This window comes from Festucalex cinctus, chromosome 13 (assembly GCF_051991245.1).
Source record: "Festucalex cinctus isolate MCC-2025b chromosome 13, RoL_Fcin_1.0, whole genome shotgun sequence".
In the NCBI taxonomy this organism is placed as follows: domain Eukaryota; kingdom Metazoa; phylum Chordata; class Actinopteri; order Syngnathiformes; family Syngnathidae; genus Festucalex; species Festucalex cinctus.
In genome coordinates, this window is record NC_135423.1 from 24,976,260 (window position 1) to 24,991,469 (window position 15,210).

Below are 15,210 nucleotides of genomic sequence, written 5' to 3' on the forward strand. Positions count from 1 at the left end.
GTTTTACATTCATTATCAACATTTTAATACCCTAGTTTACTTTTGTAGACAAAATTATACTAACTTTATTGTGTTCATCCTACCGAGATTTCTTTATTACATTGCTATCAAATACAACGCACAAAACATCAACCGATTAATTTCACGCCTCACTCTAATTAAAATTAAAATAAAAGTGTACACACCCTTCTTCATGTACAAATACATCTATGGTGTCATAAATTCAAACCGTGGATCCTTTCTAAAAAACTATTAGCCAAGGGCTTACAGGAATACCCTTTGTAAGAGACTAAGGTGTTAATCTAGTAATAAGAAGCTGATTTTGGTTAAATTGTTGCAAAGATCGGCTTTAAGATTAAAGATTAAGGGTTAAGTAGAGTATAAATCTATTAACGTATCAAGAAACTCAAAGTTTCATACTTTCAATTCTCTTAGTTTTAAAAAGAAGCAGACGTCTGACCAATAATGTCCACATGCAGTTCCTACCTGAGTTTGTGATTACATATTCTCTCCAGAAATCAGTATTTTTTTTAAACTAGTACAATTATTATCTTTTTTAAACACACAAAAAAAAAGGTAAACAAATTTTCGCTACTCTAATGCCATACATTGTTCCGTCATCCAAAATGTATAATTTACAAATTGAATACCTTTGAATCAAATTTTTAGGTTTTACATTCATTATCAACATTTTAATACCCTAATTTACTTTTGTAGACTAACTTTATTGTGTTCATCCTACCAAAATGTCTTTATTACATTGCTATCAAATACAACGCACAAAACATCAACCGATTAATTTCATGCCTCACTCTAATTAAAATTAAAAATACAGACAAACTTATCACATTCTAATACCTACCTCCCTCTCTTAATCATAGGCTGTAACATCCTTTGACCTTTAGATGGTGCTGTTCACCGCGGAGAGGTGACACTCAGACCTCTCCATCGGTTTCAGCTTTTTTTACAATGTCAGTCGAGGAATAGGGGTTGTTGTTCTGAAATGGGTTAAATAACCACCCTTTACGCACGAATAATCTATTTTTTCGTCTGTATTTCCAACTCCTTCAGTTAGAAACCGATCCTCTTTGTTTTTTTATTTTATTTAAAAAAAAAGAAAAACCCTTTAAAGGAGACGCAACTTCGTACCCGTAAACACCGGTAAGTTTCTTTTATTTATTTTAAAAAACAAGAAGCAAATGGATAACATTTTTTTACTATTCACAACACTTTAACTCGATTAAGAGAGCCTCGTACTATTTTACATTCACGCACGCACATACCCGATAGAGGCGCCGGTGGTGGGGGCTTCCTGTCGCCCAACTTGGTGTGAAGTTTGATCGTGGTGATAAGGGGGGTCGCCGCTTCCCACGAGACCCCCGGTTGATACCCGTTCTACTTCAAGGAGGGCCGGGGGGTGCTTCCTGCAAGACTTCAAAAGGCGTGTCCTTCCTGTGACACGATGAAAAGTTTTTTATCAGGACGAAAACAATTTATGGTTAGCAGACGGTAGAACTATGGGGGGTCTTGCTAGGGGGGAGAGGGGTATCCGGAAACATATGCTTGTTGGGGGGTGCAGAAGGTCATCAATCAATTTTGACAGGAGCCGTCTTCCGGCTTCTGGTTGGCTAGGGCTGTGAGGGGGAAGGGAGGGGGGACCGGAAAACATATGTTTGCTGGGGGTGCGGAATGTCATCAATCAATTTTGACAGGAGCCGTCTTCCGGCTTCTGATTGGCTAGGGCTGTGATGGGGAAGGGAGGGGGGACCGGAAAACATATGTTTGCTTGGGGTGCAGGATGTCATCAATCAATTTTGACAGGAGCCGTCTTCCGGCTTCTGATTGGCTAGGGTTGTGGTGAGGGGGCGGGGGTTAATTCAAAATAACGGGTTCTGATTGGTTGGGGGGCGGGGTACCTGTCAAATTTTGACAGGTGGTCCCTCCGCTTGTGATTGGTTAGGGGGAGGTGCTTAATTCAAAATAACGGCTTCTGATTGGCTAAGAAGGCGGATGTGGGCGGGACTTAATTCAAAATAACGGCTTCTGATTGGCTGGGGGGCGGGGCTTAATTCAAAATAACGGCCTCTGATTGGTTCTAGGGGGCCATAAATCAGTTTTTGACGTTTGCTGAATTGTAGTAATATATAAAGTCTTACGCCAACCCCGGAAGCCTCTAAATTCCAGCAAATTTAGCGAGATCTCAAGAGACCAGAGGAAAAACTAAAGAGAGGAAGGAGGGAAGGATCGATAAGGCAGAGTGAGATCCATAGAAGCCAGTACATCCAATCCATCAAAGTGAAATCCAGCACCAACAAAACCCCTCCTGCGTGGTTACAAAACCAGAGTCTTATGCCAACCCCAGAAACCTCAAACTTCCAATAAATTGAGATCTCAAGTGACCAGAGGAAAAACTAAAGAGAGGAAGGAGGGAAGGATAGATAAGACTCTGGTTTTGTAACCACGCAGGAGGGGTCTTGTTGGTGCTGGATAGGGGTGTGAATTGCCTAGTATCTGACGATTCGATTCGTATCACGATTCACAGGTCACGATTCGATTCGATACCGATTAATCCCGATACGAATTTATAAGTCGATTGTTGCGATTTTTTTCATTCAAATTTAGAAAATACTAATCAGTAAGCTTGTAGAGTGTAAGATTTATATGAAAATGTATTATTTATTTATCTGAAATTTCAGTCTTATAGAGGTTGTAATCTGTTTCATGTTTGAACAGCATTAAAATAAAATATTAAGGCTTAATGTTCCATTCATATAACATACTTCCATGCTCAAGGTGTGAATCCTAAAAAAAAAAAATAAAATAAAAAAAAAATAAATAAAAAAAATCAAAAATTGATTCTGCCGATTATTGAATCGATTCGAGAATCGCGTGATGTAGTATCGCGATATATCGCCGAATCGATTTTTTTTAACACCCCTAATATATATATATATATACATATATGGGATGGGCGAGTACCGATACCAGGTATCGGTATCGGGCCGATACCAGCCTTTTTTCAAGTAATCGAGTACTCGTGAAGCAGAGGAGTACAAGCGACCGATAGCAGAGGGGGAAGACGTTAAGTGAGTCCTCCTTGCCTGTAACTGGCGCTAGCTTGCAGCAGTTTTTCACCAAAACTTCACCGGTTTGGAAATACTTCAAAATTGTGAATCCTAAACTAAAATAGCATTTTTGTGTTTTATTTTGAGCGTTAAGACTGTTGAAGAGTCACCGGTCGGCGAGAGGAAAAAACAGGAGGTAGGAACTACATTTCCCATCGCGAGATGCTGTGACTATCGCGTGACCGGTAGCGAGACTGGGAAAATCTAACATGGCGGCGCTCTGCTGCTAAAATAGAATTAGCTTTATATTTCTAATTAAACCCGAATTTAATGATTAGATAAATTCGATTTTTTTCTTTTCTAAGAAAGATCGGAAATATTATCCAGTGTGGACACCCTCGAACGTTTTATTGACGATTATTTTTATAGCTGTGCGATGGATGATCTGGCGGCTAGTCGGGATAATCCTTCGAAAAAAAAAAAGGAAAAATGACTCGTCAACAAACACGGACGATTTAGCAACCGCCGACGTATCGGTGAGTATGCTGGATTCCATAAATAAAAAACTTGACGTCCTCTGTCTTATCCGCGAGGACGTCAAAGAATTAAAGGCAAGTTTGGAATTCGTTAGCCAACAGGTAAGCGATCTCCAACGCGATAACTCCGAGCTACGCTCCTCTCTCATCGCTGTCTAGCCGAGTTGGAGACGATTAAAAAGGAAAATAAAATGCTAAAGGAAACGGTCTTAGATGTTCAATCCCGTAGTATGCGGGAAAATCTAATATTCTCAGGTATATCCGAAAATTCTCCAGATAATCCAGAGAGTGAGATAAAAAAATTCATGACATCATCGCTAAAGATCCCACAGGAGACGGTAAATAATATCTCTTTTCACCGTGTACACCGGCTCGGAGCTCGTAAGGGCAATAAGCCCCGTCCTATTATTGCTAAGTTCGAACATTTTAAACATAAAGAATTGGTAAAAAGTAAAGGACGGGAGCTCAAAGGGACATCTTTCGGGATGAATGATCAATTCCCAAGAGAGATAAACGAGCGGCGAAAAGTACTGTTTCCTATAATGAAACAAAATAGACAGGAGGGTAAACGGACTTCGATGGTCGTTGATAAATTATATATCGACGGCCAGCTATTCCGAAACCCAACCTCGACCCTTTGGCTGTTCTAACTGACAATTGGTAGAGCCGAGCATTGTGTGATTATTTGACGTATGTATATGTATATGTATGTGTATGTATATGTGTATATATGTATATATATGTATATGTATATGTATGTATATGTATATGTATGGATAATGGGTTACGAAATAGAATATGAATTTATATTATGCATAGGCTATATAGTAATAATAATAATAATAATAATAATAATAATATAAAAATATATTCTTAAAAAAAAAATTAATAATAATAATAATAATCTCGCTTAGGTCACCATTTACTGGTGTATTGTTATGTTGAATCCCCCACAGATTTCCTTCACACTCACTTCCCCCCACGTTTCTTCACTATTATACTTATCTACTTGCTATCTCTCTCTTTATATAAATTATATAAATTGCCTAATTACTCTTTTGCTATCCTACAATATGTTAATATTAATAAGCAGCTTATATAGATGTATACATAAGATTGAGTCTATATTGCTTGTATGCAGAAATTAGTTCTGGTCTCCTGGAATGTGTGTGGCGCTCGCTCCCAGGCAAAAAGAATAAAAATTTTAGACCATCTCTCAAAATTTAAGGCAGATATTTGTCTCCTACAAGAAACCCACTTACAAAAATCAGAAGAAAAATTATTTATAGATAAAAATTTTAGTCAAGTTTACTCTGCCTCCTATAATAGTAGACAAAGAGGTGTCTCTATACTTATACATAAGAATTTATTCTTTACTCTAAATAATATAGTAACAGATTTAGAGGGCCGATATATTATTATCCAGGTAACTATATTTAATAAAGTATATACAATTGGTAATTTATATGCCCCAAATAATGATGACCCTGATTTTTTCCATGAATTTTTCTCTCGGTTACTCGATTTAGCAACAAATTCTACTATTATTATTGGAGGTGATTTTAACACGGTCTTGAACCCGTTAATAGATCGTTCTAATAATACGATATATACAAGGCGATTACGATCCGCTAAAGTAATAGATGAATATATGGAGGATTTTGGCCTCAGCGATGGCTGGAGACTTCAAAACCCAACTAAGAAGGAATTTACTTTCTTCTCTGCTGTGCACCGATCATTCTCAAGAATTGATTTTTTCCTTACAAATAATTCTATTGTTGATAAAACTGCTATAAAAATACATTCTATAATTATAAGTGATCATGCACCAGTCTCCCTCACTCTACAAATTGACTCTACCTTTAAACCTCCCCCGATATGGCGTTTTAACATCTCATTACTGAAAGACGTAGAGTTTGATAAAATTATTAGAAGGGAGTGGGCAGATTTTTTGGAAATAAATGACTCTCCAAATATATCTCCATCTCTTCTCTGGGAAGCAGGGAAAGCGGTAATTAGAGGGAAAATTATATCATATTCAACTTATAAAAAGAAACAGGATCAAAAATTAGAAAAATACCTGGAAGATAAAATTAAACAACTAACGGATGAATATGTATTAAACCCAAATAATCAAATATGGATAGAACTACAGAATATAAAAATACAGTTAGATAACATGTTATCTAAAAAGACAGAGTTTATAATACAACAGTTGAGATATAATAATTTTGAACATAATAATAAATCAGGTAAATTCCTGGCAAATCAACTTCAACGGAATCGGGAAAAATCTCTTATAACGGCTATTAAAGATATAAATGGTGAATGCACACAATCACCAGAAGAAATTAACCATATTTTTTATAACTATTATCGAAATCTATACACAGAAATTAATAGACCTAACCCTGAATATATTGAGGAATTCCTAAACAGCTTAAATATACCTCAGTTATCTATTGAACATAAAGATATTCTCGATACCCCGCTTACTATAGATGAGTTGTATCGTGCTTTAGACAGGATGCCTAATGGCAGAGCACCTGGTCCAGACGGCTTTCCGGCTATATTTTTTAAACATTTCTGGTTAATGTTTGCTCCATTATTTCTAAGAGTAGTAACTGAAATTAAAAGTAAAGGTGATATACGTCAAGATATGAATATAGCAGCAATTAAACTTTTATTAAAGCCAGAAAAAGACCCTACCCTCCCGTCAAGTTACCGACCGATATCACTAATTAATACCGATATTAAAATTATCGCTAAGGCCTTGGCATCTCGATTAGAGACGGTAATCTCGACAATTATTCATAGTGATCAAACAGGTTTTATTAAAGGTCGTCATTCTACTAATAATATTAGGAGACTCTTTAACTTGATTAGTATGTCACAGCGGTATGATAAAAAGGCAGTGGTTATTTCGCTGGATGCAGAAAAAGCATTCGATAAAGTTAACTGGTCCTTCCTCTTTGCTGTCTTAAATAAATTCGGCTTCGGGGAGTCATTCATTCAATGGGTCTCAATATTATATGATTCTCCTAAAGCTACAGTTACTACTAATGGGATTACATCACAGAGTTTTACTTTACAAAGGGGAACAAGACAAGGGTGCCCAATGTCTCCTTTATTATTTGCTATATTTATTGAGCCGCTTGCATTAGCTATACGTCAGGATAGACGGATCCAAGGAATCCACTCCGGGACAATAGAACATAAAATTAATCTATATGCCGATGATATATTACTCTATTTAGAAGAACCTGCTATCTCGCTAGGGGAAGCATTTAAATTAATAACTAAATTCTCTCACTTATCAGATTACTCTATTAACTGGACAAAATCAATATTATTACCTATTACAGAAAATTCATGGAATCCTACAAGTCAGGATCCACACTACTCCTTTCCTACAGGTAATTTAAAATACTTAGGTGTTAAAATTTCACCTAAGTTAACTGAATTAACTTCTTTAAATTTTTCACCCCCCTCCCGCCGCTGTGCAAATCTCGCGCGGCTGGAGGTGGGGTGGGCACATCTTCCCTCTCTGCGCTGCTGCCCGGTGCCGGTTTCCGGGGGGGGGGGGGGGGGGGGGGTTCTCGCGGGGGGCCGGGTTCGCTGGTGGGGTGGCGGCCGTCGGGGGGGGGGGGCGGCTTGTTTGGGGGGGGGGGGTGGAGGTATAGGTGGGTGGGGGGTTGGGTGCTGGGGGTCGGGGTGTGTTCGGGGGTTTGGGGGTCGGGGGTGGTGGGGCCTGGGTCGTGGTGGATGGCGGGTTTGGGTGGGGTGTGGGGGGGGCGTGGGGGGATGGGGGCTGGGGACCGGTGGGGGGCTGTGGGGGCCCGCTGGGCCTCGTTCTGCGGCCTTGGGCTCGGGGGTGTGGGCCGGGGCTGGGGCGGGGGTGTTCCGGGTGTCTGGGTCGGCTCGCCGACCGGTGTCCGCTCGGGTGGCTTGGGGGTGGCCTTGGTGCTGCCGCGGCCTGGGGATTCCGGGGGGGGGGGGGGAGTGCTCGCTTTGCTGGACCGCGGTTGACGGCTTCTTTCTTTGGTGGTGGTCCTTATGCATGCCAGATCCGTCGCACCAGCATCTACTGAAACTCAACAGAAGTACCCTCTCCCTCCCACAGCCCCTTGAATCAGTTGGTGCTGGTGTCTGTGGTTCTCACTTTGCTTTATCTATCCTTCCCTCCTTCCTCTCTTTAGTTTTTCCTCTGGTCACTTGAGATCTTAATTTATTAGAAGTATGAGGTTTCTGGGGTTGGCATAAGACTCTGGTTTTGTAACCACGCAGGAGGGGTCTTGTTGGTGCTGGATAGGGGTGTGAATTGCCTAGTACCTGACGATTCGATTCGTATCACGATTCACAGGTCACGATTCGATTCGATACCGATTAATCCCGATACGAATTTATAAGTCGATTGTTGCGATTTTTTTTCATTTAAATTGAGAAAATACTAATCAGTAAGCTTGTAGAGTGTAAGATTTATATGAAAATGTATTATTTATTTATCTGAAATTTCAGTCTTATAGAGGTTGTAATCTGTTTCATGTTTGAACAGCATTAAAATAAAATATTAAGGCTCAATGTTCCGTTCATATAACATTCTTCCATGCTCAAGGTGTGAATCCTAACCCGAAGTCAGACGTTTTGTTGAATATTTTTCCATTAAAAATGGAAGTTTAAAAATCTATTCACACACACACACACACACACACACACACAAAAAAAAAAGGCAATGATGATAAGACGTTGAATCGGTAAGACTACCGAATGAACAATTCTGAGCTCTAAAAAAATAAAATAAAATTAAAAAATAAAAAAAATAAAAAATCGATTTTTTTTTTGTGAATCGATTCGAGAATCGCGCGATGTAGTATCGCGATATATCGCCGAATCGATTTTTTTTAACATCCCTAGTGCTGGACTTCACTTTGATGGATTGGATGTACTGGCTTCTATGGATCTCACTCTGCCTTATCGATCCTTCCCTCCTTCCTCTCTTTAGTTTTTCCTCTGGTCTCTTGAGATCTCGCTAAATTTGCTGGAATTTAGAGGCTTCCGGGGTTGGCGTAAGACTTTGATTTTGTAATCATGGGGAAGGCAGGAAGTGTTTGGTCGGTGCTGGATTTCACTTTGATTTACCTTTCTTTTCTCTTTATTTCTTTTTTTTTCTGACCTTTTCTCTGGTCTCCTGACCATTTAAACCTCACGACTCTGGCAAGATTCCGAAGTACCTGGTTAAGGCGAAGGGTAATGGGATATTTCTAAGGTTTTAGGTGAATGAATGAGTATAAATTTATACGTATTTGCACGCACGCACACGCACGCACGCACGCGCACGCACGCGCACGCACGCATACACACAAAAAAAAAAAAAAAAAAAAAGAGCAATGATGACAAGACGTTGAATCGGTAAGACTACCGAATGAACAATTCTGAGCTCTTAAAAAAATAAAAAAATAAAAAAATAAAAAAATAAAAAATAAATAAAAGACTGTTGAAGAGTGACTGTGCTGTTTTTTTGTTTTTTTTGGTCAAAATTAAAGGAAATATATTTGTTTAAAAATATCTTTTAGTGATTTTTTTTATTTGTCAAAATGTACTACTAATATCGGCAGTTGGTATCGGTATCGGTGAGTAATGAGGGTCTGTGTGATAAGTAAAAGTGCTATTATAATCCCTGCCTTCAAATATCAGCACAGAAAGACTATGTGAATCGAGCACAAAGATTCACTGGAATGTCATGTGAATACTATAAATAGCCACGGACAACACGAAAGTCACCTTCAAGGCATCGGTCAGCTCCTTCAGAATAGTCCTGGTCAGCCGGTTTCCGTTCATTGCCAGCGTCTCCAAGTGAGGCAGGGCAGCCAGAGTGGGCAGGAGCAGGAGGAAGGCCTCATCGGTCAGCTCGGTGAAGCCCAGCTCCAAGCTAACCACTGTGGAAGCGTGATGCTGGAGGTGCGCACACAGACGTTCCATGTCGCGAGCGACCAGGGGGATACCGGACAGATCCAGCGCACCGCTGGACGGAGGTGTGGACAGCACCGCCTTCAGACTAGAAACGGACAAATGAGCGTAATTCACCATTCTCTCACAATGTATTCCTTAAGTGGTGACAATTGACACTTCTTAAACAATTAAAGAATGTTTGATCAGTTAATACACATTGTAAAGTTAAACTTCTGATGGCGTTATTCAAAACTAACCACAACGATTTGGATTTTTGCTACAGGTCTGAGTGTGCAGGTGTACCAAATGAAATGTCTGGCGAGTATAAAAGAATACTGTACATGCTGTATGAGTTATAGCAGGAATCTCTGGGCAGCACACAAATTGTAGACAACTAATGAGACAAACTGTCTATAGGTCAAGCTTTGAGGCTCGGTTGCTATTGGAAACAGTACACTTATAAATCAGAAATTTGGCAGCTGAGAAGAACTGTGGAGACATGCAGACAGTTTGACACTAAGGGGATTTACAGCTTAAGACACTGAAGTTTGCAGATGAAAAATGGCTTCTGTGTCGCACTTAAAGCTGTAGTCTCCGACTGCATGGTCTGCGCTATAAATAAACCCACTGGGACAACTGGATTTGGCAGTGAATTAAGTGAGCTTGGCACAAAGGGCTGAGCTGCTGGTCTGCTCAATGAGAAGGTTGAGCAGAACACTTCATGGCTTGAAAAAAGCCCAGCAACACCCAAAGAGCGAATGTAAAATGAAATACATATGCAAATTAGCCAGCTGGGATAGGATCCAGCTTGACCCTATTGAGAACAAGTGCTCTAGAAAATAGATGGATGGATACAAGCAAAATGCAAAACATTTTTGAAGGAGAAAAACTGCAAGACAACAGAACCTTAAGATTCTCTTCCCTCTATATTTGCATGTGAATGGACAGACAAATATTTGCATTTATGATTGTTTTGTATGAGAGAAAGCAGAAGGTTAAGCAGTTGGAATTTTATGCCCCCATGTTACCATGTTACCATGTTACCCCCCCCCCCCCCCCCCCCCCCAAAAAAAAAAGCTTGGACAGGGGCATGCTTACTACTGTGTTACATCACCTGGCTTTTTAACGACACTCAGAAGCATTCGGGAAATGAGGACACAATGTTTAAAGCTTTGTAGGTGGAATTCTTTGACATGCCTGTTTGATGTACAACGTCAGTTGCTCAACTATTTTGCACTTCATAATGCACCACACATTTTCAATGGGAGACAGGTTTGGATTGCTGGCAGGTCGGTCTATAGTGCACACACCTTTTACTATGAAGCCACACTGTTGTAACATGTGCAGAATGTATCTTGGCATTGACTTGCTGAAATAAACAGCAGTGTCTTGGATGGCAGCATAATGTTGCTCCAAAATCTGTATGTACCTTTCAGCATTAATGGTGCCTTCACAGATGTGCAAGTTACCCATGCCAAGGGAAATGGGCACGAACCCCTCCATTTTGAAGTACTTGTATTAAAGATAAGATGTAAAAAGGCAGAAACAAACAGTCCTAAAGTCAAGCGTCGTTGGCTGGTCATTAAAAAAGTTAATTTAGAGCCCTGCAGGGAGATAGCGGCATACTGTCACGAACGTTGTGTTACGTCAGTGCTTCTCAATTATTTTGTCATGCCCCCCCTAGGAAGAAGAAAACACCCCCCCCACCCCCCACCACCACCTCATCACCACCCCACCATATGCTTCGTCATATTTCCTCGCCTTAGCTTTCGGCCGACTTTTGTTTGTCTCTTTATTTCCGTCTCTCTCCGCCTGTCTTTGTCTCTGTTAAATATTTTTTCATGGTGTCACTTGGTGGTCTGCTACACTTCGAAGCCTACACTTCATATTCATACTCAGTGACTTCCACGGCGATTCTGTGTACAAGTTACATTACTCATCTGAGGACTGCTTGTGAAATTATAAATGTATATATTTGATTGTGGCTGGCTTATTAATTAGTCCGACATTACAATTTATTTTTATTTTTTTACTTTACAAAGTCGTCTCGCGGGCCGGATTAAACCCGTTTGCGGGCCTGATCCGGCCCGCGGGCCGTATGTTTGACACCCCTGCTCTAGTGATGAGTCTGGTTCCCAGGCTGATGTCGTCTACTATGTTGACTAGACTGGTGTAATGAAAATTCAAGTATGGATGGATTTGTTGTCTTTCTACTAATGAATTTCAATTGTATATCCAAAAAGTAGATTTGTGTTACTAAAGTGAGGGTAAAACATTAAAAACCTTGATAAAATGATAATTTCATTTCTACTGGCTACAGTATTGACAACAAGAGTTAAAGTGAAGAAACTGCATACTCAAATGAATGCATGCATTGCTGATGAAGGAATGAAAAACTACACTTTGCTTCAGTTTTTAATCAATGTTTTTGTCAACAACCTAGCTTCCCACTACCCTGCCCCTAAATACAGCACCTTCAGCCCACATCTGTTTTCAAGGTTTTTTTTTCTTCTAGATCTCACTCACAGCAGTCTCTAACACCTTGTTGTTTGTGTAGACTCATTGTGACAAAATACACCCACAGACAGACGGATTTAGGATGTTTTGCACAAAGAAACACCCACAGCCACTAAAATATGCCACTATTATAATCAGTGTGACATATTATGAAGAACATTCATATGTTTTCTATATTTGTTTGCAGTTCAAAAACTTTCATTCTTTAAAAAATGAAATTCTATTCTAGATTTATTGTAGAAAAAGAACACTGTCAAATTATTATATACTGTGTCAAGGATCTTCACGTGCTTAAATGCAAAACACTGCATGCTCAAGCAATGTCTAAGTGTCGTGGAGGAATTTCAATGAGGTGATGGTAAAAATGTTGCATAATAATTGCGGTTGGTGTGGGAAAGAAAATCATATCTTATTAAATCCTCACTCAGTAATCTACAGTTCTGCTGTCATAATGAATCAAGTTTTTTTGCACATCAAATAGAGGGGATAAATAATAATCAGTTATTAATTCATCGCCTTCATAGCTGATGTGTTTGACCACTTGGAGAAAGGAAGGTGAAGCTAGACACTAAAAAACAAACAAAAAAAACAAGAAACAAAAAATAGAACTGTCAGACTACCTCCATGCTCAAGCTCAACCATGGGCAAACAATGTTTGAAATAGTTACATGAAGTGATGTACTGTACATGTCGCGATCAACAGAGGATCAAAAATGACTTTATGAAAGTCTGCAAAGCCTTGTCTCACCCCTTTCGAACAGTAGCTTTGCCTATCAATGTACAGTGTTACCTTTTTCCCCCTTACTTCTCCTTAATGCTGAGGTTACGTCAGGAGGAATTGGTTAGAAACAGCTTCTGACTTGAAAAAAATCAAATAAAATAAAAAATGCACTAGCGGAAACATTATATGTATTATATGTACACCTGTGCACAATAGTCATTATAGGTCCTTCAAATGAAATCCACGTATTCTCATGTACATTCAAATTTTATGATTGGGTTGTACAGTAAAAAAAAAGAAAGAAAAGAAAAACCTTTTGAGGTATATCTGGTCGCACAACTCTAAACACAACTTACAACTGCTGGGTTGAAACTAACGCATATTTATTGTGTTATTTATTTATTTATTTATTTTTTAAAACCATATTGGATTTATTTTTTTTTAACCCCAGCTGTATCATCTTTCAGTTCAGGTCACCAGTAATAGTTACTTGTGTTCCACTATTCTGAAGTATGCAGATCTCTGTTGTTTACAAACATTAAAGTTATTTATACAGTATATAATTTTTTTCTTTTCTTTTTTACTTACCAGTAATTTCATATTTATCCATGGCTAAAAAGTGAAGCCTTATGGATGCATTCCTTATGTACAGTAATTTCTTAGTAGGTTTGTTTGATTGCTGTGGCAAATATTGATCAGAAAATGTGAAGCAATTTTATTTTCATTGTGACTTTCTCTGCTAGCCTACAATTGATTTTTTAGTACCTCAGTCCACTGACCATTTTCAAACTTGATTACTTCTGCTCCTTCCAAATGATCTGCTGCTTAAAATGCTAACAGTATTTTTCCAACATGGCTACATTTGACTTTCATAACATCACTCATTTTTGTCCAGTAGCAAGGCCGAAATGGATGATGACATGTCACGGCCCTCCTCGGACTGCGTTTGACAACCAGGTTAAAAGAGGTTCTGATCAATGGTTCCAAAAAGTGTCACAAAAAAGTGACCACAAAGGCTGTTTCACTGTAGAAAAGGTACAATTAAAAAAGGGCAATAGACTATACAGAGACACTAATCTAATATTACAAACGGTAGTATATGACACCTCAGTGATTTTGAAGGTGAACTTCATAATTCTGCTGTAGCCTATTGTGTTCTTGATGGTTTGCTAACGTCCTCTGTGTCGCTCCAAGATCATGTATCATGCAGTCAGTTGGAGGAGGATGTGCACAAAGGGCGGCAGGTCTCCCCAAGCCACTTCCTTCTCCTCTCCTTGATTTGGCAGTGGAGGTGAGAGAACATGGGCGACTTCGCTGTCAATATGTTCTTACAAATGCTCATGTTCTAAGAAGACAAATGAGTACGTTTTCTTCAAAACACACCATGAGTCTTTTGTCTGTAATGTTTGTCAAAGAAAGCTATATGTTCATGGAAAGTTGTGCAAAATTTGTCACACTTGTGTTCTTGATTTCATTTTGTTCATAAATAGCAAGCTTATGCCAGTTGATCCAAATCAGGAATTACGGTGCTCATTTTGTCCATATAAGGACATGAGACTTAACGTTTGTAAGCGCACAAGAATCCAAACACATAGGCATGCAAGACTCAAGGCCTAGTTCAGAGAAACGGAGACTGTCCAACAGTTGTGACTTGCCTTGAGCTATTTTCATTCAATGGGAAGCTCCGGGAATTTGAGAGTTTAGGAGCCTATCAAAGAGGGTACACACAGAGACCCCAAACAAGGAAATAAGCCTGCAAGTAGGCTGTATCCTTACTGCTCTTATAGAGTGTGGCGTATTTAAGATGACCAACAAAACATATGACACACATCTCAATATTGCCACCGTTAACTCATTTGCTCCCCAAAATGTAGAAAAACATTCTATTTTAAGTATTGCCATGGTCCCAAAAGCTTATTTATAAGTTTTTTTATGCTAGACTATACAGAAGGCTTTGATGCAGCCTCTGAACTGAAGAGAACGCTTAAAGCATCCATCCATCCATCCATCCATCCATTTTCTTGACCGCTTATTCCTCACAAGGGCCATGGGGGGTGCTGGAGCCTATCTCAGCTGGCTCTGGGTAGTAGGCGGGGTACACCCTGGACTGGGTGCCAGCCAATCGCAGACGCTTAAAGCAATGGTAGTTATTATATAAACGGCCAGCAGGTGGCAGCAGAGTATAAGGGATCAACCAGGGCCATGTTGCAAAAAGCTCTTTTCCCCAGTGTTTTAAACAGATTTGTGAATTATGATGAAACTTTAATATATTATAATAATATTTAACTATAATAGAATACTAATCTCTACAAAACGAAAACAGATAGAAAGAGAGATAGAAATAGAGATTAAAAAAAGAGATAGAAATGTATATTTTTCCTGATGAAAGAAGACTAATATTTCTTTTGGTAGGTTCCATGTT

At 39.3% G+C, this 15,210-nt stretch overlaps 1 protein-coding gene across 1 annotated transcript in view; it reads right to left on the bottom strand.

The window, feature by feature from the left end:
- lrrc75a (leucine rich repeat containing 75A) overlaps window positions 1-15,210 on the bottom strand; it is a 75,600-nt gene that overhangs the window by 19,642 nt on the left and 40,748 nt on the right. The window contains exon 4 of the mRNA XM_077541357.1: window positions 9,383-9,656. Within this exon, the coding sequence (XP_077397483.1) occupies window positions 9,383-9,656 (274 nt within the window). The remainder of the gene's footprint in view (window positions 1-9,382; window positions 9,657-15,210) is intronic.